This window comes from Scophthalmus maximus, chromosome 4 (genome assembly GCF_022379125.1).
Source record: "Scophthalmus maximus strain ysfricsl-2021 chromosome 4, ASM2237912v1, whole genome shotgun sequence".
Taxonomy (NCBI): Eukaryota; Metazoa; Chordata; class Actinopteri; order Pleuronectiformes; family Scophthalmidae; genus Scophthalmus; species Scophthalmus maximus.
In genome coordinates, this window is record NC_061518.1 from 3,803,267 (window position 1) to 3,826,535 (window position 23,269).

Consider the following 23,269-nt stretch of genomic DNA (forward strand, 5'->3'; position numbering starts at 1 on the left):
TTAATTATGTTAATGGGCCGAGACAACAGCTATGTTTACATCCCCTGAAGCCAACGGAAATATTTCTCTCCGCACAAGACCCAAGTGTCTGCGGCAGGCAAACGGCAAAGCCTCCAAAAGGACAAACGCCAACAACCAGTTTACGGGCGAGGACGCTCAAATGTGCTCACTTCTAGCCCTTAACACGATTATTCATGTGTCATCACGATATAAGTCAGCTCATGACAATGTTGAAGCTGCCTTCCAATTCTTCGGTTAAGGGTGAAGTTGAGGGAAACTCAAATTACAAAGGTCTGATGGCAATCGATCTATCAAACTTTATCAATGTAGCACATTTCAAACTGCAAACAAGGTGTGTTAAAAGTGAAATTAAAGACTGGTTCAGAGACCAATGATATCTAAATAATCAATGAAATATATTTTTCCTTTGTCATATATATCATTTGGAGTTATAAAACAAGCAATTAAAAAAGTCAACAAACCAAACAAATGACACTATGATGGTAAAAAGGTCAAAAAAGTTTTTAAAAATAGTTAAATAAATAATACTGATCAACTAAGTCTAGATTGGGTTGTGTTTTTTTTCACACCGATAGAATTAAGAAGTTTTTAAAGAATTCAAACATTTTGTAGCTTCCCTGGATTGTTAAATATAGATCTATATCTGGTGTGTTATGGTCTGGATGCTAAGAAAAAAAAAAAACTGCTAAGGCGTTAGTTTGGATGTTAAACGCAAACCGTGGCAATACGAGTGGATCACAAAGCCTCCTTCCTTACCGTACTTTTAAATTTTTTCAGAAGTCAGAAGCTGCTTACACACCGTGTTTTTGAAGCGGCAGCCATTTTGACATGACACAGTCGGCAATCACAGGTGTTATCAATTACAGCATCAAAGGCAAAGAGCCTTAATTGATGTGATTAGCAACACCTGCGTTTACCTGCCATTTCAATTCAAAATGGCTGCCGTGCAATGGGTCATCTGGAAATACCCAAAATAAGAAAAATCTTAAAAGATAGCAGGCTATATGAGAAATGAATTAGCCTCCCGACAGAAGGTACTAAGAAGGCACAAACACCATGGCTGTCAGCATAAAAAAGAAATAAACGTACCTTGGGGAAACGAGATTGGAGAAGGTTTCCGTACAGTCGACAGCCGGAAGTGAAAACTCCTGTTGCAATTGAAGTATCCACTGACGCAACCGGCTGATATCAGCGACGCCAACGTGATAATTCCTCCACAAAACCGTCCAGAGGAAACACAGTTAGTTAGTCAGTTAATGCGTTAGTTAGTAGGTTGTCTTGTATTCAATATCTTTTGTTTAGTTGTTTTGTCTGTAAAACATGAACATATAGTGGGGGAAAGATCATAATCATTTCTTGGTAGAGTTCAAGGTGATATTTTCAGGGGAAACTTTTCTGATCAAAAGTCCAAAACCAAAAAAATTAAGTTTAATGTAACCAACATGTTTGTTTGTTTTTTGGGGGTTGGGTGTTGTCAATTGACATTATAAAAATAAGTCTTAAAAAATAAAACTAACTTTTGCCAGTGCTTTAATCAGACCTTTAGAAAAATGAAATATGAAGATGCAAAAAATGTTCATCTTCTCATGTCTATATATATATATATATATATATATATATATATATATTTATATTTATAAATAAAAACACCTGAGGGGTTTGTTTCAAATAACTTTTACCTGTACAGAGTGAATGTTAACTACTTGCATGACTTGGACTACTGTCCTGCCATACTGTATTCACTATCATCTTCATTATCAGCTTTTATGAACACCTGTGTCTATATATATATAAATATTTATTTACTTTTTTTACTGCACCATCATTCAACACTGTACGTATTAGTCATATTCAATCCAAACCACTGCACACTTTTAGCCTTCTTTCACAAGGCAATACTAATATATACATAGTCCCTTTTCTAATAGATTTTTATCCTTATCTTTATTGTATATTTTGCTTTATTTTTTTAATCTATCTCTTCCCTGATGCCTTTGACTCTTGCTGCTGCTGTAACAAGTGAATTTCCCCACATGGGGAATAAACAAAGTCTCATCTTATCTTATATTATCTTATCGAGACTTTTAGTAAATATTAACCAAAACCCCCTCCAGATTAAATAAAGGAAAAAAACATTACGTAGTCTCGTTGAGATAATGTAATGGGTGAAAAAAAAGAAGGTTTATTCGTTCATTATGACATTTTGATTGTATTTAATGTAAACAAGTCTTAAGTCTGTGGGACAACAACGCTTTGGCAACTGCAAAACATCCTGTCCCATCGACACCATCGCTGAATGAACTGACTCAGAGAACAGAAGAGGAGGAGTTGTTCTCTCTCTCTCTCTTAATAGAAAAAAAAAAGAAGCAGAATTGAGCATTTACATACCAAACAAAAAGTTAAACAAGCTGCAGCTGCCACATCGCGTCTGTAATCGCGCTCAGTTATGGAGCAGACATCTGCGCAGCGGATTTTTTCAAAGATATGTTTTCAGAAAATGATCAAAAACGGAATGTGCGATCCTATATCTCCTTAATTAAAATCGACTTGTTTGTTCACCCTGCTCAACGACAGAGAAAAAGAATGACACATTTCTTTAGTACGCTCAGATTGATGCATCAGTGCAGCAAGAAAAAGAAATGAGATGGAAAAAATCCACACGAGGGAAAATTCTGTTCTTGTTGCGAGGCTCAAGGAGGGAGCTGCATTTAATAGCCAGAGGATTCATGTGTTATAGCCTTGTGCCGCGGCCTCATGATTCACGACGGCGTCTTCTCTGTTTGTTTCCTCGGAAACAATCAAAGGTGAATCAAATTTGTATTCGCGGCTGAATCATATCAGCAGTAGCAGGGGTTGCTGTCTGGTCGTAGGCTGGACCGAGGGGGAGAGCGTGTTTGTGCTGTTTATCTCAACAACAAAAAAAAAAGTGCATCAATAGTGCCACCACATGGAAAAGTCTGAAAGATTATTTCTGCAAGTCCACATTTCCCCCCTGAAAAAACCCCATATATTCCAGGATTAGATTTGAATTTAAATGAATGGGAAACTTAATGTATGAAGTGTTTTTTTAAGTTATTGATTAATAAATTAAGTGAGTCAGTGGGAAGACTGACCACCGAATCAATGCAGAAAACTTCGGCTGTATATATTAAACTGAATATCTTTAAAGCAGCAGACAATATGGACATTCATAAAAAAAAAAGCAATCATGTGAATAATACAAGAACAATTTCACATTGACAGGAAGCAATGCTTTGCAGAAAGTCACTGTGCAGAAAAGCAAAATTACTTTGGAATAATATCGATAAAAAATATCTCCTGCCAGCAGCTTTTGACTATCGCTTTCTTAATCACGCTCCATCACAGTTCTCAGTGTCTTGACTCATCCGTCGCCATACGCGGTGCCAAAATATCACCGCCTCACACCGTCTTGGTCCATAACGCCGTGGACGTCTGTCTGTCGGTCGGTGGCCGGGGAGCCAAATTTGTCAAAAAAAAAACCCCACACGTCACTCCAGTCGTGCCAGCACTTCCCCTGGAGGAGCTCATCTGGTGCTCCTCCTCAGGCTCTCCACGGTCTGCAGGAAGGAGCGCAGGGCTTGGTCCTCCTCCAGGGTGGAGCGATCCTCCTCCTCCACCTCCTCGACGATGATGCCACACTGCACGCAGCGGAGGCGCGGCTCGCGCCGGCCGGCTCGGCAGACGCAGGCTGTGGCCAGCGACTGGGGGAACTCCTCCATCACCAAAGGCAGCAGATGGGCAGGGAGCGTGTCCATGCTGGTCGCCATGGATGGAGCGGTGGCGCAAATGTGGGGACGGCGAGCTGTCGGCGCGGTGAAGCTCCGGAGTGGATGAAGGATTTGGAATCTGGCGGATCTGGTCGGCTGCTCCACTTCTTTGGGACGGACGATGCCGAAAGAAATGTCAAAAACTGTGTCAAAAAAATACAAAATACAAGAGGGAGAAGTGATTTCAAAGAGATCCTCCTTTTCCCCCGAGATGCTCTTCACTCTGAAGTGAAATCACAGTGCGTGTGTGTGTGTGTGTGTGTGTGTGTGACTGCGAGCCTGAGCGAGACGTTGACTCGAGCACCGCCGAGCTCTTCTTTATATACATCTCCTCGACCCACTCGTTCCTTCTATGTGGGCATCCCTCCACACCAGAGAGCTCCTCTGCCTACACTCCCACTGGTGATGACACATTTCCGCGGCTTCCATACCTGTGCACCGGAATAGTCGCTCGGAAGCTGTTGGCATGGGAACTGGACGGTGATGCTTAGGAGGGAGGGCGGGGAGGGAAGAGGCAGAAGATGAAGAGGCAACACATTTGCATGGGCTGTGAAAATGACGAATAATGGTCGAGGATCACTCGGGGAAGTTGTGCGAGCTGACTGAAGGGTTGTAAAGGGACACGACGGGTATTATGTCAGGAGTTATTTTCATTTTACATGTGACGTCATCGAAATTAAATCTAGTACTGTTCTCTCACCCGGCCGTAATTTGCCCCCCCTACAAGCTTTGGCTCCAAAAGATTTTAGAATTAGAAAGAAGGCAGAAGAGACCGGTGACTGCACAAAGTTATCTTGGAAAGCATGTTTATTGTAGACCGGAAGGACAAACTCCAATATACTTTTGCCGTGTTGTCAGAGCATCAGAGTAAAATGCAGTTGCTCTGGTTTACCTCCGCTTGCATCCCGAACAACATGCTGCTTCCCCGTGGCCTTTGCATTGAAGTTGGTCCCCGAGAGCGAAGATGTTACGTACAAATTTTCTATTGGGATTAACACAGAATAACTTAAGCGTTGAAACTACAGACATATACCGTACTCCCAACATACGTGTAGTTTTTCAAAGGAGAAAGTCAAAGACATGCATCAGAGCTTTTACATGATTTCATTGGTCTCATCTGCACATTTGGTTTGAGCATTTTAGTAAATCCGACAAAACATGGGGGAAAAGATCGAGAATTAATTCATTTGAAAATCAATTTGGTATGTAAACAAAACACACATTTCAATATTCTACCACAGCATCTCCCCCTCTGCCCCGGCTATTTATCCACAGAGCCTCCTCTTGATATTTCTTTTGTACAGATGAAAAAAGCAATTTGTTAGATCGTACGCACGGCCCCTCTACATCAACGCTACTGAGAAAATATTAGGATGAAGAGAGCAAAAAGATTCTGTGGTTGGTACTGGAAAGAAAGCTGCGTGCTTTTTGAAACTTCTTAAAAAATGAGAATGAGGAATTAAAGAAGCCTTTAACTATCACAACCCCCCCCCCCCCACACATCAGCAGTTTAGATCTTGATAGTAAGTGCTTTAGAAAACTAAGTGCCACGGTCCACACACACACACACACACACACACACACACACACACACACACACACACACACACACACACACACACACACACACACACACACACACACACACACACACACACACACACACACACACACACACACACACACACACACACACACGTCTCCTTCTACAGACTCAGATTTACGATCGATGTTTTTGGAGATTAGTTTCAAAAGTTGGGTTTTAGTTTCCGCGTTAGTGACGCGTACGTTAACGCTTGTCACTTGAGCACCGCTTTGTTCAACCTTCTGTGTAAAGACAACCGTGGCCAGACGCCGCTTCACGTAATCTATGAGTAGGCGTATCGGAGAGAGGAGAGAGGAGAGAGGAGAGAGGAGAGAGAGATGTTTTGTGAGATACTGTCACATCTCCTCCTCTTGGTTCATGACGACGACGATGATGATGATGATGATGGCGGCGGCGGTCAGACAATCCATCTACCCCTGCTTCTGCTTCTTGAGGTAACGGGCGCGTTGGGACAAGCCCATCCCCATCAAGTAGCTGTTGAGGATCTTGGCAGGCAGCAGAGCCGTAGTCACCCAGCCCTGCAGGACGGAAGAAATTACACGGTCAGCTGGTGGCATTTACAAAGAACATCCGTCGTTAAAATTCAAGCCGTGGCTCTGTTTTAGGGCGGCGACTGACGATTAATTTCGTAATTGATAATATCTGTTGATTATTATTTCGATCAATCGATAAGTTGTTCGGTCCACAAAGATATTCAGTTTACTGTCACAGAGGAGCAAAGAAAGCAGAAAGTATTCACATTTAAGAAGCTGAAATCAGAGAATTTGGGCTTTTTCGCCCATAAAAACTACTTGAACCGATTAATCGATTATCAAAATAGTTGGCGGTTAATTTAGTAGTCGATTAATCGATTAACTGTTGCAGCTCTACTCTGTTTTAGTAACTGTTCAGTTTCTTAAAAAATAATACCTAAGTGAAGTTACACCCACTGTTTTGCAAATCTCTTCAGTAGCTGCAGCTTTTCGCAAAGAGATCATAAAAGAGAAACTTTACATTTCAGCATTTTTAAACCTTTTCTCAAACACACACACAGTTCTTTTTTGTTAACACTTTGTAGCTGTCAGTTGTAAAAAAAAAAAAAAGGGAGGGAAACTTATCTCCCTTAACACATTCACCAAATTGATTTCAGCCCCCCCCCAAATTCAATTCAATTCAAATTACAGCAACAAAATCTTTTATGCTTTGTCAATTAACTCCGCTCCCAGACAACAGTGTGGCAGTTGAGGCAGCCGATTGTGTTCTGAGGAAACCCCCCACAGTCTTTTAATCTTCTTCTTGAGTAAAGAGCAGTTTTACGAAGCGTCATAAACGGTTCTTCCATTGACTTATTATTACCCGGTTAAAATCCTTACCAATAGATTTTACTCTTAATTGTATTATTTCCATTCCTCATGCAAATGTACTTTTAAAAGCTGCGATTTCTTCTTCTTCTTTTATCACGGACATGGTCGAGCGTGGCTTAAGACTTGCTGTTGATAAAGACTCTCTACAAAGTCTGCTACTGACAAACGTCGGTTGAGGCTTGATGTTTGTCAAATGTCAGACTAAGTTGTTTGAACTTTTGTTTGAAATGTTTAACACAGCCAAAGTGCCAGTGGTCAAACTTGATTCAGTGCGGCATCTTAAACCAGCTCCCTTATAAGTTTTTCTTTTTGCCCCCGGCTCTTTGGCAATGGATTAATTGCATATTGTAAACGGCTCATTACTCTTAGGCGTCTCTCCAGCATCATTAAAAACTGCTGTCGTCAAGCCTCCAGTGAAAGAGAAAACTCGGACGCATCGGTATGATACAACTGCACAACTCTCTTTAATCTTCCCTTCATAAGAAAGATGATTCAGAAAGCATCTTTTAATCAAATCAATCAATCCTCGCAGACGAATGGCTTCCGTGATCGCTTTCAATCAAAGTTTCCGCTTTCCCACATCACAGCACTGAAACAGTTCTCACAAAGATTTTAAATGACACTCGCCTAAATAATGACTCAGGGAGTCTCACAGTCATGGTGTGGTTGTGTCTTCTACATAGCCTTGAAAAATGGACCATCTCAGTAATATTCTTCATGTGGTCCAGGTCATATTTAGAAGGCAGGGGATATTTTGTCAGTATCTGCAATTAAGAATCTGATAGAACCCCCATGAAGTGTGGCGTCCCACAGGGATCAGTTCTTGGGCCCCTCCTATTCAACCTTAACGAGATTCCCCTTAGTTAAATTCTCCCAAGAGTATAAGGTTCCTTACCACATCTATGCAGATGACACCCTGATCTATCTAATGATTTCACCAATTACTATGGTTCTATTTATTAATCCGTTCAAGTAGTTTGTAATAGTAGTTCTATGATTTCAGTTTCTTAAATGTGAATATTTTCTGGTTTCTTTGCCCTTCTGTGACAGAAAACTAAATATATTTGGTGTGTTGAAATAACAAAACATCATCTTGGGATTTGGGAAGCGCGATCTAAATTTTTCAAAATTTTATGACATTTTATGGAGCAAACAACTAAGCGATTAATTGAGAAAATAATCGACAGATTTATCGATTATGAAAATAATCCTTAGTTGTAGCCCTATTTCTATTGACTCACTCAAGTAATTCTCCTTAGCAGTAAAGACAGAATGTTGGCACTGATTCTGTTGGCAATGATTCTGTTAACCTAGAATCTTAAAGCACTGAAAAAACTGTAAATATAAATCAAAGTCCTCATTCTGGTAACTCAAAAACACATTTCAAATAAAAAACTTTGCGTCCAAGCAAGAATTTTAACCAGAATTTTAATTTTTTGACACAGAGAACCAACAGTCAGGAAATATTCGCTCAATTATACAAAAAGTGAACTGGATTAAATTCCCTTACTGCCCCTTTAAGACTTCACTGACTTTAATGCATCCGTTTTATGGCTATTTTATTTACCTTATTACATTTGGGTTTTAATTCGCCTGCATCTTTTGCTTGTAAAACACTTTGAATAACCTCTTTGTATGATAACGTGCGACACAAATAAAGGTTGGGGCTTGTATTCACATTGAGGTGAAGTATCTTTATAGGCCTCCTTAATTTCCACATCCATTAAATTATATTAAAAAATCTTAGGCAAATTAACGACAGCAGAGATGACGGAACAAATTTTGTGTCTGATTGTTGCAGACTGCAGCTAAGTGGCGGTCCAATTTAGATACTGGTGAACTGTGGATTATCACCGGAAAACGGACAGAGCCGTGCAGCACAGTCTGACGGGATTATCGGATAATCATGACAGACACAACTTGTCTGCAGCTGGTGGTTTAGTGAAACAACAGAGGCCGACGACAGGCGTTCACGTTATCTATGGACTGCACAGGGTCAACAAAGGCTTTGTCCGCTGAATATGATTTATCGACGGCCTGTGTGCTGTAGTGGACAGTGTGTTGTTATTGATATGTTCATCAATAAACGTGATTATTGACGTTGCGGTTCACAGAGTTCAACAGTATCCAACAGGACACGAAGGGGGGGAAAAAAACTGGAAGGAGACCAGCAACCGTTTGTTCCCTTCAACGGAACCAGATTTGTGTTTCTGTCTCATTCGTGATGCTCGTGTCTCCGCAGAGTAATTACAATGTTAGGATGCAGGCAATGCTGCGAGGTAGTGAAGCATCCCACTCCATTATTTCAGAGGATGTTTACCTTCTGACAGAGGCGTTAGTAACTGTTGACACAAAATGAATGCAGTGAATGGAGATGAGATGAGCTGGTACCAGGCTCCTTTGTAAGAGGTTGCGACTGCAGCCCCGATGAGGTTTTCGGAGCCGTTGCCCTCGCGGAACCTGGATTTACCCTGTGACAAGAGTGTCGAGTTGTGTTTTTCGAATGGTATCACTGAATGCTCCAGCTGTGCTCCTTTACCTTATACTGTCACGACTCAGGTTGCCAAATACTCAAGGTACACTTCAGTTGTTCAGACTGGTAATAAAATGGACGACAGTATGCAGAGCGACCAACCGGCTGAGGCACTGTCAGCAGGCCTCAGTGGTCAGTTCAGTGTACGAATGACAAAACGGTGAAAGTCCTCATTTAAGTGTTCAGTGCCAGTCTCTCTTTAACATGTCAGCATTCTTGACAATAGTCATTAAGACGTTGAATAAGAAACCTTGAAAGGCTGGAGATGCTTTATTTTAATTTTTTTCAAAGAAACGGTTACACAAATCCTGCCGTGAAGCAGCTTGATGTGCATTTCATCGAGTTCTACAGAGACACTATTTGACATCCTGTGTATAACACAGATTGTGATCACTGAAGAAGCAGTTCATTTAATATTCAAAAACTGGTTTAGTGACAATCAAAATGAAGGGCAAAAACTGACTGAGTCGAGATTTGAAAAGAAAAATATATGACATGTAAAGGTTGAGAATTCATTTATTCTTTGCTATCCAGACTCACCATGATGGCGTGGGGCAGGTAGCCGTTGGTCTGGGTCTGCAGCCCCACGGTGTTGAGCTCGGCTGCGACGTAGCGCTGCGGACTGGGCTTGTCCAGCGTGGCCCGTCGGATTTTACTCAGCTTGGTAGCAACAAAAAATGGTAGAACGCTCTGGAAAAAGAAGTAAACACACTGGGTTTTATAAAAGTTTCTAGTTTTACAGTACAGTTAAATGGGCTGTAAGGGATTTCGCTGATTTTTACAACAACGTGCATTGCTTTAAATTACATTTTTGACTACAGGTAAGAACCACCAAAAGTTATCAAAACCCCACTGTGGTGTAAGTAGAAGAATTAAAGCTGGTTGGTGATTTACCTGGATGATGATGCCTTTGCTCTTGTACTCGGCCTGCAGTCCTCGGGAGAAGAAGTCCACAAATGCCTATATAAAGACACAGACGGGTAAATTAAGGTCAAAACTACAACCATACACCAAAAATGATTTAAATAAAAGAACATTAACGCAATTCAAAAAACTGCCATGCATTAACTAGCGATGAGGAAATATGTGCACAAAGAGTTCATGTGCAACGGCAGTTGTAAAGAACCGAGGCGATCATTAAATTGAGCAGCAAACCAGAGGTTTCACCCTGGGTGTATTTTTTATGCTCTTTCAAACTTCTGCATCGCAGAAATGGGGATTTAGTAGATAAACATGACCCACAATTAAGACACAAGCACATTAATCAGCTGAAATTGTGAACAGCAGGCTGTTTCTTTAAGGTAACAAACACACACGAGACACTTGTAAACCGTTATGACGCCACATGCCCCATAAACATTTTTAATTGGTGCACTACCTCGGGACACGGGTTAGTCACAGACGTGTTTATATTCAACGATTAAATATGAAAAGGGAGAGGATCGCTCACTTTATCCATACGTCTAAATAAATGTTGAACCATCATCAACGGTAGGTGCGTTTTGCCTAAATAACATGGAATAATTCATGACCTGAGAACAAAGATGGATTTTTTTTCCTCATGGACCACATGATATGGTATGGTACAGTATGAAAACTGATTAAGGTTCTGGGATGCGTGTATAGATCACACTTTGCTTAACGCTTGAAGAAAAGCCCATGAACCGCGTACTGGGATTAGGGCTGCAACCAACGATTATTTTCATAATCGATTAATCTGTCGATTATTTTCTTGGTTAATCGATTAGTCCAATAAAGTGGTGAAAAATGTCAATCGTGTTTTTCAAAACCCCAAGATGATGTATTATTTTGTCCACACACCAAACATATTTAGTTTACTGTCATAGAGGAGCAAAGAAACCAGAAAATATTTACATTTAAGAAGCTGAAATCAGAGAATTAAGACTTTTTTTTCATTAAAACTACTTGAACCGATTATCAAAATAGTTAGAGATTAATTTACTAATAGATTAATTGATTAACTGTTGCAGCTCTAATTGCGATCAACCTTGGAGGCGGAGTAGACGGTGAGAAGAGGAACGGGGTACATCCCGCTGCCAGATGAGATGTTGAGGACGGCGCCCTTCTTCCTGGAAACACGGGGAATAAAAAGCAAACGCTGTTTTACACTGACAAGAGACAGGAGAGCACGAAAGGCAAAAGGAGACGTGAGAACAAACACTTCACCCTGAAATCAATTCCCGGCCGATTAAGAGAAAAACGGAACCATGTGAGCCGGCAAGCTGAGCCAGAACTGCTCTTGTTGTGCATCACAGACGAGCCGGTAGACATTGACGAGGATCAAACTCACTGCAACATCAATACTTAAATATTTACACTTTGATATTTTCTTTTTTCCTTCGGCTTGTGGTTTCGTCAAACAATGTGCCATATAAACTAGAGGAGGATGATGCTTTGAGAATTAAATCTTTGTCTATGGGTGATTGTGATGGCCAAGTAAGTGAAGGCTAAATATTCATCAGCTACGACAGTTTAATCAGACAATAGCAGATATTGGCTGTAATAGAGACTTCAAGACATTTCTATCATATTACAATCACCACAATTACAGATGGTTCAGTGGGAAGTTTTATTTCCACAATAACAACAATCCTGTAAATTGAAACACTTTATTGTGCTATGATTTATGATATGATATAGTTGAACAGAATTTTTTGTGGACTGGAGAGAGTCATTTTTGGGATACTACGACAGAGTATTTATTAGGGCCACATTGAGAGAATATTTTTTTGAGATTTTGAGGATAAAGATGTAAAATTTATGAAAATAAAGTCATAATATTTTGAGAATAAATTCGTAAATTTGGTCTCTGTGTAATTTTTGTGGAGAAATGTCAGAAGAGCAGTCCCATGCGTTACAATGAGGAACGTGGAGAAACTTTGTGAAGTTGAACTCTCAGTCAGGGTCAACGAGAAAAAGCGTTTAATAAACGTTTAACATGCATAACATGACATTAACGTTCTGTAACATAATATTAAATTAAATTTAAATCACTTTATTCTCGTAAAAATGGGACTAAACTCTCATATTATTATGACTTTTTCACGTAGCTTGACGACTTTATTCAGATAATATTTAGACTTTATTCTCATAATATTACGACTATAATCTCGAAGTCGCACTTTAATTTTTTCCCTCAACGTGGCCCTAAAACTCCGTCGTAGGATACCACTTCACATCATATCACCGTTTCATTCAGCGTTGACAATATGATGTAACTTGTGCTGGTGTTGGTTAATAAAGATTCACAGTCAGAAAAACTCACCTCTCCACCATTTGAGGTAAAACAAGACGCGTCATCTGGAAACACGACGGAGAGAGACAGAAAAACAAGGTAACACGTGTGAGAAACAAGAGCAAAATGCATTGGACAAGACAGGAAATTCTATTAGTGTGTGTGTGTGTGGGGGGGGGGGGGTTGTCGACAAGTGTGTTAAAGTTGTGTGTGTGCGTGCGTTGTGAAGTGAAGAGGTGGTTGGGGAAGGAAGACAAAGAGGAAGGGAATGATAATGAGAGCAGAGGGAGCCCTTTAAAGAAATATTGAATGACATAAATTAAGTATTAAGAGAGTGGGCGGACTTTAGCTGTTGCTCTGGGAACAGCTGAACACTGAGAAAAGGGAGGGAAGTGACTTAACCCACGTTTTGTCCCGGTGTTCTGTGTGCGTGTGTGCGTGTGTGTGTGTGTGTGTGCGTGTATGTGTGTGTGTGTGTGAGTCTGTGTGTGAGTCTGCCAGTGGATATAAAAAATGGTCTCTGCTCCAATTTGACTCTACATTTTCACACCACTCACATTTGGTGATATTTGTAATTAAGTTGAACTTTAGCAGTAGGTAAAAAAAACAGGTGTTATCTTCCCACACAGACAAGATTTAACTCGCTGCCAACGCTCCTCTACCACAGATGCACTTGAATGGGAAGCACTAACGCTGTTATCGAGTTGGATTTTCCTCTTTTTTTGGTCTCAAAAAGCCTCATTAACATCAATGTTTTAAATTGAACGACACTCACCTGACACACTGATGTTATGTTCACGTTGACCATCGTGTCGATGAACTGAAACACGGGGAAAAAGGAAACAGGAGCATTACTACAAATAGATCGGTGTGTTAACTTACACGTATCGTGGTTCAGCAATGTCGACTGTTTTATTTGTCCGAGTAGCAAACGCAGGTTATTAGATAGATAGATCATTTCTTCAGAGAAGCAAATACATCAGGGCTCAACACCACATTTTCCGACCATTTTTGAGACAGTGCAAGTATTTTTTTACAACTAGTCGGACGCTTCAGGTCACTTGAAGCCTGGTTCTGTCTTAAATCTTTATATTCCTGTATGATATAATCGTTCATATATATTCACAGAAACATAAAATAAACCTTTAACTTACAGTGTCCAGATCGGGCAGATTGAGGAAGAATTCGGGGTAGGAGTAGGATATTCCCACATTGTTCACTGTTAAAAAAGGGAGGGGGAAAAAACAGCATTGGGACATTCAAAATAAAATATAATGTGACAAACCTGATGGATAAAAGAAGATTACATTTCTATAAATGTATAAATCCAGAGTGTTATTCCTCTTTCTAATCTATAGAGGGCAGCAAAGGGCTGAAGAAGGCAGGATAAGTCTACCTCTCATTATTATTATGAAAAGCTATAGCATTACTGATGTCTCTCAATGACCTTGGTTCAAACATGAGTTTCATATGAGCGGACTTCATTAAATATGTTATGAAAGATAAGGTGAGTCTTACCCAGGACGCCAATCTCGAGCCCCGCGAGTCCTTCTTCAATTTTTGCGTAGATGTCGACGGCACTGAAGTCCGCTGCGATCGTTTTGGTCTCCACACCACATTTGCTGGCTGAGGGCACAAATAATAGCATTTTGATAAATACATATATGAGATACAATGACAGATACCAGAATGCATTTTTGACGACTGCTTACAAAAAAGTCACTTGCAAAGGGAAAAGCAGGGCAAAGGGGAAAAAGATATGATTAAAAACCTAGTAAGTAAATCCTTCATCATCAATGAGGATATCCGTCCCTTAAGAGAACGCTGTCGCCTAATTGGACAGATTCACTTTCGGCGGCGGCGGCAGGAGCCTTTGCTGCCCCGCAGCCGAGAGCACAAGGGTCCTGCTGAAAATCTCCGTTCAGTGAAGGATCGCTCGTGCAAAACACGCAATTCGATGCAATAATCACTCATCTGCTAGTGATTCAGCCCTGCTGGACTAGCACACGGTTGCAATATGGACGCAACCGGTTCAGGTTGAGGATAAACGAGGGGCGGCAGCGGCCGCATGGATCATTGAGACGGAACTCCAGTCGAGCTGCCGTCATACTTAACACATAAACCATATTAGTCGTGCGCCTCCGGACCACAGGTGCTGTTGATTTCCCTCGACTGCGGGAATGCAGGATTAGTTCAATTGATGGATTAGGCAGAAGTGATATTGTGCTACGTACGGTATATCACAGGGATTTACATGCAAGCGTGTACACAAAATATCTCCCGCTCCCCATTCATTTTTCAGTGTCTGCCGACATTTTTGTCTGCATTTACACAAAAAAAAAAAAAAAGAGAAATTAATGAAAAAAATAAACGTGGGGGCTTGAGTCCTCCTGCGGCGGCAGCAGCTACGGATTCTTCTTCCCTTCACGCTGAATACTGTCCAGCACAACAAAGGCTTAAAAATACGCCCCAGAAAATGTAATAAATAAATGTGCGTAAAACTCACAGATCGCTTTGGAAACGTCGTCCAGCTTCTCCTGGGAGCGGCTGATCAGCACGATCGAGAAGCCTCTGCGGGCAAGCTGCAAAAAAAAAACAACAAAAAGGCATATACTTCACCGGATATCGCACACGGGGAAGAAGAGCATTGATGATTAATCTGTGATTGGTCTAAAATTCTCTTTTAGAAAAAGAAATAACTTTCGTCAAGAGTTAAAAAATTTACAGGGAATCTTTACCTCCTCTGCGTAGGCCTTCCCAATCCCATCTGTGGCTCCCGTCACAACTAAAGGGGAAAAACATGAGACAGACAACTAGATTAAATGAATGCTATGTAGATAGGCATGATAAAAGTTTTTCCTGTTCAAAACTCATAATTGAAAGCGCTTAAAAAAATGTAACGAGGCAAATTACACTTCACCATATTCACCGTCAAATTCCCACACAAGTACAACGCATAGATTATTAACCATGAATATAAATGCAGGGCTCATTTGGCTGACTCATTAAAACGGAGGAAAAGCAAGTTATGTTTCCGTTGTATACTTCCATAATCAAATATCATGTATCCATGCTACAGGATGAAAAAATTCTACATAGAATTTAAATTAGATGAAAAGGGACCAGAGACAAAATGCAAACTGGGACATTATCACATCCTCAAATGAATGTGTAAACTTCATGAATGCGTTGACCTTTGAAACAGCAGTGAGAGAATCGATATATACCGAATACAAACACACGCACAGTGAAAAATAAAGTCCTCTGTTGCTTGATGGTCAAAAGTATGTGGACGCAAAAACATTCCAGTCGTATATGATTGATGGACGAAACCGTAAGCTTTTATCTGCTGCTAGAACAGGAAGGTTTTCCACCAGACATGGATTGATTGATTGATTTGATAATACCTTATTGTCAGACACATCTGAAATGTGTCTCCACAGCAGCAGCTCCATCCCCAACACAGAATACGATTTGTATCGGACAAAATAATAAACATAATAGTCTCAAGTTCCGCTATAAATCTTTGGACTTTACTGCAGTGGTTTGCTCCCACTAAGCCTCCCGCCAGTACATGAAGGCACTGGAAACAAAAAAAAATTGGATGAAAGAAATATTTTGACCTCGATAGAATAAAGAAGTACTGGCTACGTGCCTTTGTCTTCTGTATTTGGCCTCAAACCTTGTGGCTGTGTGACTGCGTTTGAGCTGTTTTTCAAGTGAAACATTCCCACAGAAGAGAATATTCTCAAAGAATTTGAGGACAGGGATGTTTTTAATTCCCTGCTCTGGACTCATAAATCGATTTTGCTGGTGTGAAATCCATACAGAAGGCCGAGGGGAAACACAAGCAAAAAAAAACAAAAAAAAACAAAAATGCAGAAAAACAAAGCAGGGCTTGCCACCGTGAAGGAATTATAAGATAAACAGCGCCACCTACAGGAAAATTACCGCCACAGTAATACAGTGCTGAAGATGTCAGAGTAGCAGTGGACAATTTGACTCTCGAGTGATACCTGGAAAGCCCAAGGTGTAAAAAAAAAAAAGAAAAAAAAGAACACCAATTATCGGGGAGCACAAAAGGCTTTAGAAAAATAAAATACGCCGATTTTCAAAGGGTGAAAGGGCTGTGGACTGATGCACTGCAGGGTGAGGTACGTGGAGGCCAGCTGAGGTGAAGGAGGACAAAAAGAGAGCGGGGGGGGGGGGGTGGGGAGTGAGGTTGTCTCCGTCATCAGCGGCATTCGAGCGAACGGATGCCCTGGAACTGCATGGCACAAAAAGCAGCGGCAGCGGCGGCGGCCTATTTTTAGCAATTCCCATCTTTCAGAAGCAACTATTCATCACATCGCAGACTAAAGATAACACAAAGAGGACGGGGAGTCGGCGCGTAACAATATGTCCCCGTGTATGAATAACCTGTAACCCCACCGAAAAGTTCAGCTTGAAGAGCAACGTTCATCTTGTGTTAACTCGTGGGTGTTGATTTTCTTCCCTCTGCTTTAGGTGTCGGTTATGTGCAATTAAGAGTAATATTCCCATTTCATTGAATTCCCATTTTATGTCGCTACGGCTCAGGAGGTAGATGCGGGTCGTCCACTGACCCAAAGGTAGGCGGTTTGATTCCCAGCTTCTCCTAGTTTGCATGCCGACGTGTCCTTGGGCAAGACGTTTGACCCTAAATTGCCTCCGACGGCTCTTGGGTATGAATGTGTCTGAATGTGACTTGTCCTGTAAAGCGATTAGAGCAAGACCAGAAAAATGCACAAAAAAAATTCTGCATTGTTTATCTTGTAAAATAAAAGTAGAGCTGCAACAGTTAATCGACTACTAAACTATTTTGATAATCGATAAGTAGTTTTTATGGGAAAAATGATGTGAATATTTTGTGCTTTCTTTGCTCCTCTATTACGAAATGTCTTTGGTGTGAGGACAAAATAAAACATCATCTTGGTGGTTGGGGAAACACGATTGTCATTTTTTTTTTACCACTTTATGGACCAAACAAAGAATCGATTAATCGAGAAAATAATCAACAGTTTAATCGACAATGTAAATAATCTGAGTTGCAGCCCCAAATAAAAGCTTTCATCTTGTTTCTGTGAAAGGCTCATAACAGCCGGCTCTAATTTTTACCATCATAAAGCTCTGACATATTCCTGAGCATTACACCTGATTGTCAGTGTTTCAGCGGGTTTTTTTTTTTTTAGTGCTGCTGGCGCAACGTCTAATACAAATATCCCTGCAGAAAAAAAGAGTTTATTTTAAGCAAACATTCTATTTTGACGACACCATTCATTGCTCTCCTCTCACTCATCGTCCGTCTCCACACTTCGCCGTACCCATCTCCCCTTTCGCATGTGATCTTCCTGCGTACAGATGATGCCGAGGTGCCAAGCATCCTCTGGGGGCTGCAGCAGAGCCAAACAGAGGGGAGCGGGAGGGAGGGAGGGGGGAAAATGACAAACACGAACATGGGGGATCCTGGGGGCAACTATAAATAGCACAGGGAAGGGGAGGGGGGAGGGGGGAGGGAGAGTCTGCAGGCACAAGGATGATGGGGAACATGGGGCCGGGTTTATTTTTAACTGTTTTAAGAATGATCTCGTTTGCAGGCAGAACAGAACAGGACGAGAAGAGAAAAAAGAAAACACTTTTATAGCTGAGTGCACGATTCCCTTCACTCAAATGAAACAAGGGGCTATTTTAGGATCTGCTGTCTCCTGCAAATGTGGGTTAGAGTGACTAGGTGCTGCTGATGACGGAGCTAATTCACGCTGCCATTAGGGGGACGGACTCCTCCGCGGACATCATGCACCAGGACTCCGTCGGCTCATTACGTCATCTACACTTAAATAAAGACACGGTGACGGGTTTTTTACCAAACATGTCTCGTTATATAATATGCATATCGGCCAAAAGACAATGATTTTCCGACACAGGAACTAGAACTGTGCCTCAACGTGTTTTCTTTTGTCGCAGGTTCAACTTGATTTTCCCGCTGTGCTCTCTGCACAGTTTGGGAGGAAGTTTCTAGAATCCAGTTTGATGATCTGAAGTAGAGCTGCAGGAACTTTGAGGGGCGAGTCCCAACAGTGACGGATGCAGCAAACGTGATGTAGAGGAGAACTTTCGAATCAATGAATCGAATAGTTTACCAGTAGAATATTAAGTAGCAACTGCTCTAATAATTTGACATTTGTTTTCAATCTGATTGTCAATCAAAAAATAACAAAAACATTTTTTTTTTTAAATGTGCAAACTTTGTGACTATGCTGCTTTTCCCCTCGATTTGAATATAATTGATTGATGCCATTTAGTTCTAAAACTACTGCAGTGGTTCTCTGTAATACTATCACAGCCTCTCACACACACACACACACACACACACACACACACACACACACACACACACACACACACACACACACACACACACACACACACACACACACACACACACACACACACACACACACACACACACACACACACACACACACACACACACACAGGAGATGTGGGCACCCCCCCCCCCGATCGGGTCCACTGCAGTGAGACAAAGTTTGTGAATGAAAAAAAGTAGCAGCCGAGACAAACCGGCTCCTTTGGCTCGTTGCATCCTTTTGCATGTGTAATCCAAAAATAAACCCCCCTCCTCCTCCTCTTCCTCCTCCTCATCCTCCTCCTCCCGCCTCCTCGTCTGATGCTTTTCCATTTTTGGCAGTGTACATAAACAGATCAAAGCCAACTTCAGCTCGCATCCTCAAAACAGTTTTGGGTTTTCATTCACAGACTGATGCGACTAAAAAAAGAATTTCCCATTCAATTCAAACCCTCTTATGTTAGTAGTGCATCTAGAATGAAAATGTGAGGAGCCAAGCGTTCAGGTAAAAAGATAAACAAAACAATATATATATATATATACACCGAAACAATTAAGATTATTAACAAGCATCTGGATGTTCACTGTGAAAATGATGCCGGGTAATAGAATCCCTAATAATAGAATTTCTTTTTTAACATTAAGATTATTAGCCATAATGTCGCAATCATCCAAGGTCGCCATGAGCTACGAGATTGTGGAACTGTGGCATATGCACCTGTCGAAGCCACAAGTCTAGAGCTGCAACAGTTAATCGATTAATCGATTAGTAATCGAAATTAATTACCAACTATTTTGATAATCGATTAATCGCTTCAAGGAGTTTTTATGAAAATAAATGTCTAAAAATTCTCTTGTTTCAGCTTCTTAAATGTGAATAATTTCTGGTTTCTTTTCTCCTCTGTGACAGTAAACTGAATATCTTTGGTGTGTGGACAAAACAAAACATCATCTTGGGGTTTTGGGAAACAAGATCATAATTTTTCCACCACCGAACAACTAATCGATTAATCGAGAAAATAATTGACAGATTAATCGATAATCGAAAATAATCGTTAGGTGCAGCCTTACACAAGTCTGTATGATATCAACATTGTTTTTAGGAAAACATGTTTTTTTACACAATGTCATTGAGAAGTACTACATTACCCACAATCCTAAAGTGTAACATCGACGTCTAGCTGTTACCATGGAACTTCATGTCGGCTAGTGATGCTGCATTCCATTATACTTATATTTCACTTATACTAAGTAATTACAGAATTTATTTTTTCTCTCGCTTCCGAATAAAATGTTTTATGGAAACGATTCATCTCGTAGTTTGTCGGCTTGGTTCCAGGCTTAAAAACTCTTTATATAAGGATTTATTTATTTTATCAAACATCAATGGAGTAAATGAATGGAAACTACACTCTGGAAGCGGAGCGGTTCAAAAAGTGTCCAGTCAGCGTTTTTCAGCTCTCTCTGTTTTCTTCTACACTACAAGTCCGATGAGGTTTTGAGCTGATTTGTGTTATGGTGTGAACCTTGAACGCAACACTGGCCAACAGTATATCCGCCGCAGCCGTCTGTTCAAACTTCAAGGTCGAGTCAGTGAGGACAGATGGACACTACTCTGTCTGATTTGATAATCTCCTCCCTCTCGAGCCATAATCCACCCACAAGATTCCCGACGGTTTACGCCCGGCGACAAAGAGCTGACCCCCTCACACTGACCACTCTTTGTTTTCTGGTCAAAAGTACCACGGACTGACTCCGCCGGGACAAAGACGTCATAGTGTCTGTGGGCTTGGAAGATTATCAGTTTGAACTACGAAATAGTCAGAGGAGCAAACTTATTACGCAAGACAGGAGTTGATGGCGAGTGCCAACAGCTGATGATGAGTTCAAAGACCAAAAAGGTCCATGAAAAGGAGAAAAAAAATCACACTGCAATGCTGCCAAAATCTCAATCTTATTATATCCTCACATTGTACAGAACTTTTCATTGAAGTCCTAAAAAAAATGAATTGCTGACATAAAATGGAACAAGTTAGTTGAACTGATTAAGAGTCCCAACAAAGAAAAATGAAGTTAATCTACAGGAATGTAAAAGATAGAAGTTTGATCGGTTTTACAAAGTGTTTCCTAATCTCAGTCTGTTGGTACAAGGCTGTTGGTACAACTTCATTACTCAATCATCTGTTATCTACGGCTGATATGAAAGAAGAAAAAAGAGATTTGTTGGTACAAAAAGTAGGCCAATGGAATTTAAAAAACTAAACTCTGGATCTGACGCTATTTAATACAAACACCATGCAAACTGTTTCCTGTTGTATAGGGAACACAAACAGAAAAACTGATTTTGGAGAATTTATTTTGAATGAATTTTTTTTATTTGATACTTTTTATAGGACTGGGCGATAACACAGTTAAAGTAATTATCTTGATAACATTTTCATCGAAAACATAACAAAAGTTTTATATAATCAGTATATTTCTTACGCACTTTGCAAGCATGGTGAGGAAGTATGTAATACAAATAATTTTTAATGTTCTAATGTTGATTAGATATTCTCTACCCATAAAGATAAAACCACAACCTTCAAGCATGAGAGAAATAATGATGTGATATTTATTGTGATAAGTATCGATATCGACTGATGTGAAAATGCTTATCTCTATAACATTATGGCCATAATTTGAACAGCCCTCAACCCAAAAGCTGTTGTTGTTAATTGATTAATAAATTAACTTATAACTTGTAAATTTCAACAGTGTTTTTCTGCTAATTTCTGCATTGTTATGAGCTTTTATGAAAGTTTACGCAAAGAGAACATACAGTCACTTCATATGGAATTATCTTTCAGAATTGCATTCTACCTCGCCATTTATTTTAATTAAATTTCAACTGTCCGAATGGATCATATTGGCATTGTAGTAGCATATACACGGTGTATATTTTATATGTAACAATATAATACTTGAACATTATTTGATTGGGTATCAGGGTTGTTTGATATACATATATGCAAAAATTGCATGGGGTTTCTTCTTTTTCAATTTGTGCTATAGTTGGAAAAGTGCAATAAAATTTACAAATGTATTATTATTATGATTATGATTATGATTATTACGTCCAACTTCTCTGCTGTAGAACTTTTGGTTTCTTGGGATGTGCACCACCAGGGCTAGCTGGTTAGCATGCTAACTACAGCAGAATAAAGTGATTTTTAAAAAAAAACAACAGTTAGCATTAGCATTGCTCTCCATCGAACAAAGTGAAGTTTGAAGCAGCCAATGCTAACATCGGCTAGGTAGCGATAGCAACAAAAAAACACCAACATGTATCCCCTTTTAATAAAGACATCAAGCACAGTTTCCTCACCTGCCCATGGCCCCAGTTTGCCGGGTGACACGAGCCGCCCGTTGCCCAGCACCCACACCCGGATCCCGGACAGGAGCCGCCACACGCAGCTCACAGACAGCCAGGCCGCGGTCAGCGCGCCTAGGCCGAGGAGCGGCGTCTCCAGGGCCCGGAACACGGCTTCTCCGCCGGACGACATGATACAACTGCACCACGGACAACTGACAACTGGGGAGTTTATAACCTGCTTGCGTGAAAATGTACCGACAAGTGCTCAAAGTGCAAAGTGAGTGCGAGGAGTACGTCCAGGGATCCCGGATATCCGCATAAGCGATGCGCTGCTTGTGATTGGTCGCTGTTCTTCTTCTTCGAGCAAATTTTTTTTTTTTTTAAATCGGTGCAATACTGCCACCTTCTGTTTCACCACGGTTACAGTTTTGCCTGTCTTCAGCCTCATTTTTGCACAAATTAAATTAGAGATTAAAACGTTTATGTGGTGAAGCATTTATTGAGGTCTTATGTTGTTTTACATTATCTAGCTATTCTTTCCGTTGCACTTTTTCCACTTACGCACGACATGATCAACATATTGTCGGGCATCTTTAAGGCCCTAAGACACCTCAGATCTTTTGATCCCCTGTGAACCGTTGCGTAGCCTGAGATCCTCGTGCAGAGGACTTTCTCACAGCTCCAGAGATCGAGGGGTCGAAGATTAAAGGGGGACAGAGTCTTTCTGCGGTCAGGGGCCCCGAAGCTCTGGAAGGACCCGGTTGTTCCAAGCAAGGTCAAGGTTGAAGCACTGGGGCGATCAAACCTTTGCAGTCATAACCGCTTTTGTCCACTTTGGTTTTAAAATGTGCTTTCGTGAATATATTTGACTTGAATTCATCCTTGTCCTTCTCAAGCTGCGGGGCGTTTATAACAGATGAGGGGAAAATGATTCACTCTTTGCATTGCAGTATGTAAGATGTTGATATTTAAGATTGTCTCA

At 40.7% G+C, this 23,269-nt stretch overlaps 2 protein-coding genes across 2 annotated transcripts; both read right to left on the reverse strand.

The window, feature by feature from the left end:
• Window positions 1–2,175: 2,175 nt before the first annotated feature.
• On the reverse strand, window positions 2,176–4,454 carry LOC118302412 (uncharacterized protein C11orf96 homolog). The gene is made up of 2 exons (XM_035628514.2): window positions 4,089–4,454; window positions 2,176–3,952 (listed from the first exon to the last, which is right to left on the reverse strand). The coding sequence occupies exons 1-2, from the start codon at window positions 4,135–4,137 to the stop codon at window positions 3,567–3,569; spliced, it is 435 nt and encodes a 144-aa protein (XP_035484407.2). The 5' UTR covers window positions 4,138–4,454; the 3' UTR covers window positions 2,176–3,566.
• A 144-nt stretch (window positions 4,455–4,598) lies between these two features.
• hsd17b12b (hydroxysteroid (17-beta) dehydrogenase 12b) lies at window positions 4,599–22,624 on the reverse strand. Its single transcript, XM_035628512.2, has 11 exons — window positions 22,300–22,624; window positions 15,286–15,332; window positions 15,054–15,129; window positions 14,066–14,173; window positions 13,702–13,766; window positions 13,323–13,367; window positions 12,578–12,612; window positions 11,300–11,381; window positions 10,186–10,251; window positions 9,832–9,981; window positions 4,599–5,933 (listed from the first exon to the last, which is right to left on the reverse strand). The coding sequence occupies exons 1-11, from the start codon at window positions 22,475–22,477 to the stop codon at window positions 5,826–5,828; spliced, it is 960 nt and encodes a 319-aa protein (XP_035484405.1). The 5' UTR covers window positions 22,478–22,624; the 3' UTR covers window positions 4,599–5,825.
• Between the last annotated feature and the right edge of the window lie 645 nt (window positions 22,625–23,269).

Bases quoted from the DNA above. Each gene is read 5' to 3' on its own strand.
- hsd17b12b (XM_035628512.2), bottom strand. From the start codon at position 22,477: ATGTCGTCCGGCGGAGAAGCCGTGTTCCGGGCCCTGGAGACGCCGCTC. The intron at 13,368-13,701 runs GTAAGTTAAAGG...CCCGTGTTTCAG, and splicing joins ATCTGCCCGATCTGGACACT to TTCATCGACACGATGGTCAA. The intron at 12,613-13,322 runs GTGAGTGTCGTT...TCGTGTTTCCAG, and splicing joins ACATAACATCAGTGTGTCAG to ATGACGCGTCTTGTTTTACC.
- LOC118302412 (XM_035628514.2), bottom strand. From the start codon at position 4,137: ATGTATATAAAGAAGAGCTCGGCGGTGCTCGAGTCAACGTCTCGCTCA. The intron at 3,953-4,088 runs GCTCGCAGTCAC...TTTTTGACACAG, and splicing joins CGAGTCAACGTCTCGCTCAG to TTTTTGACATTTCTTTCGGC.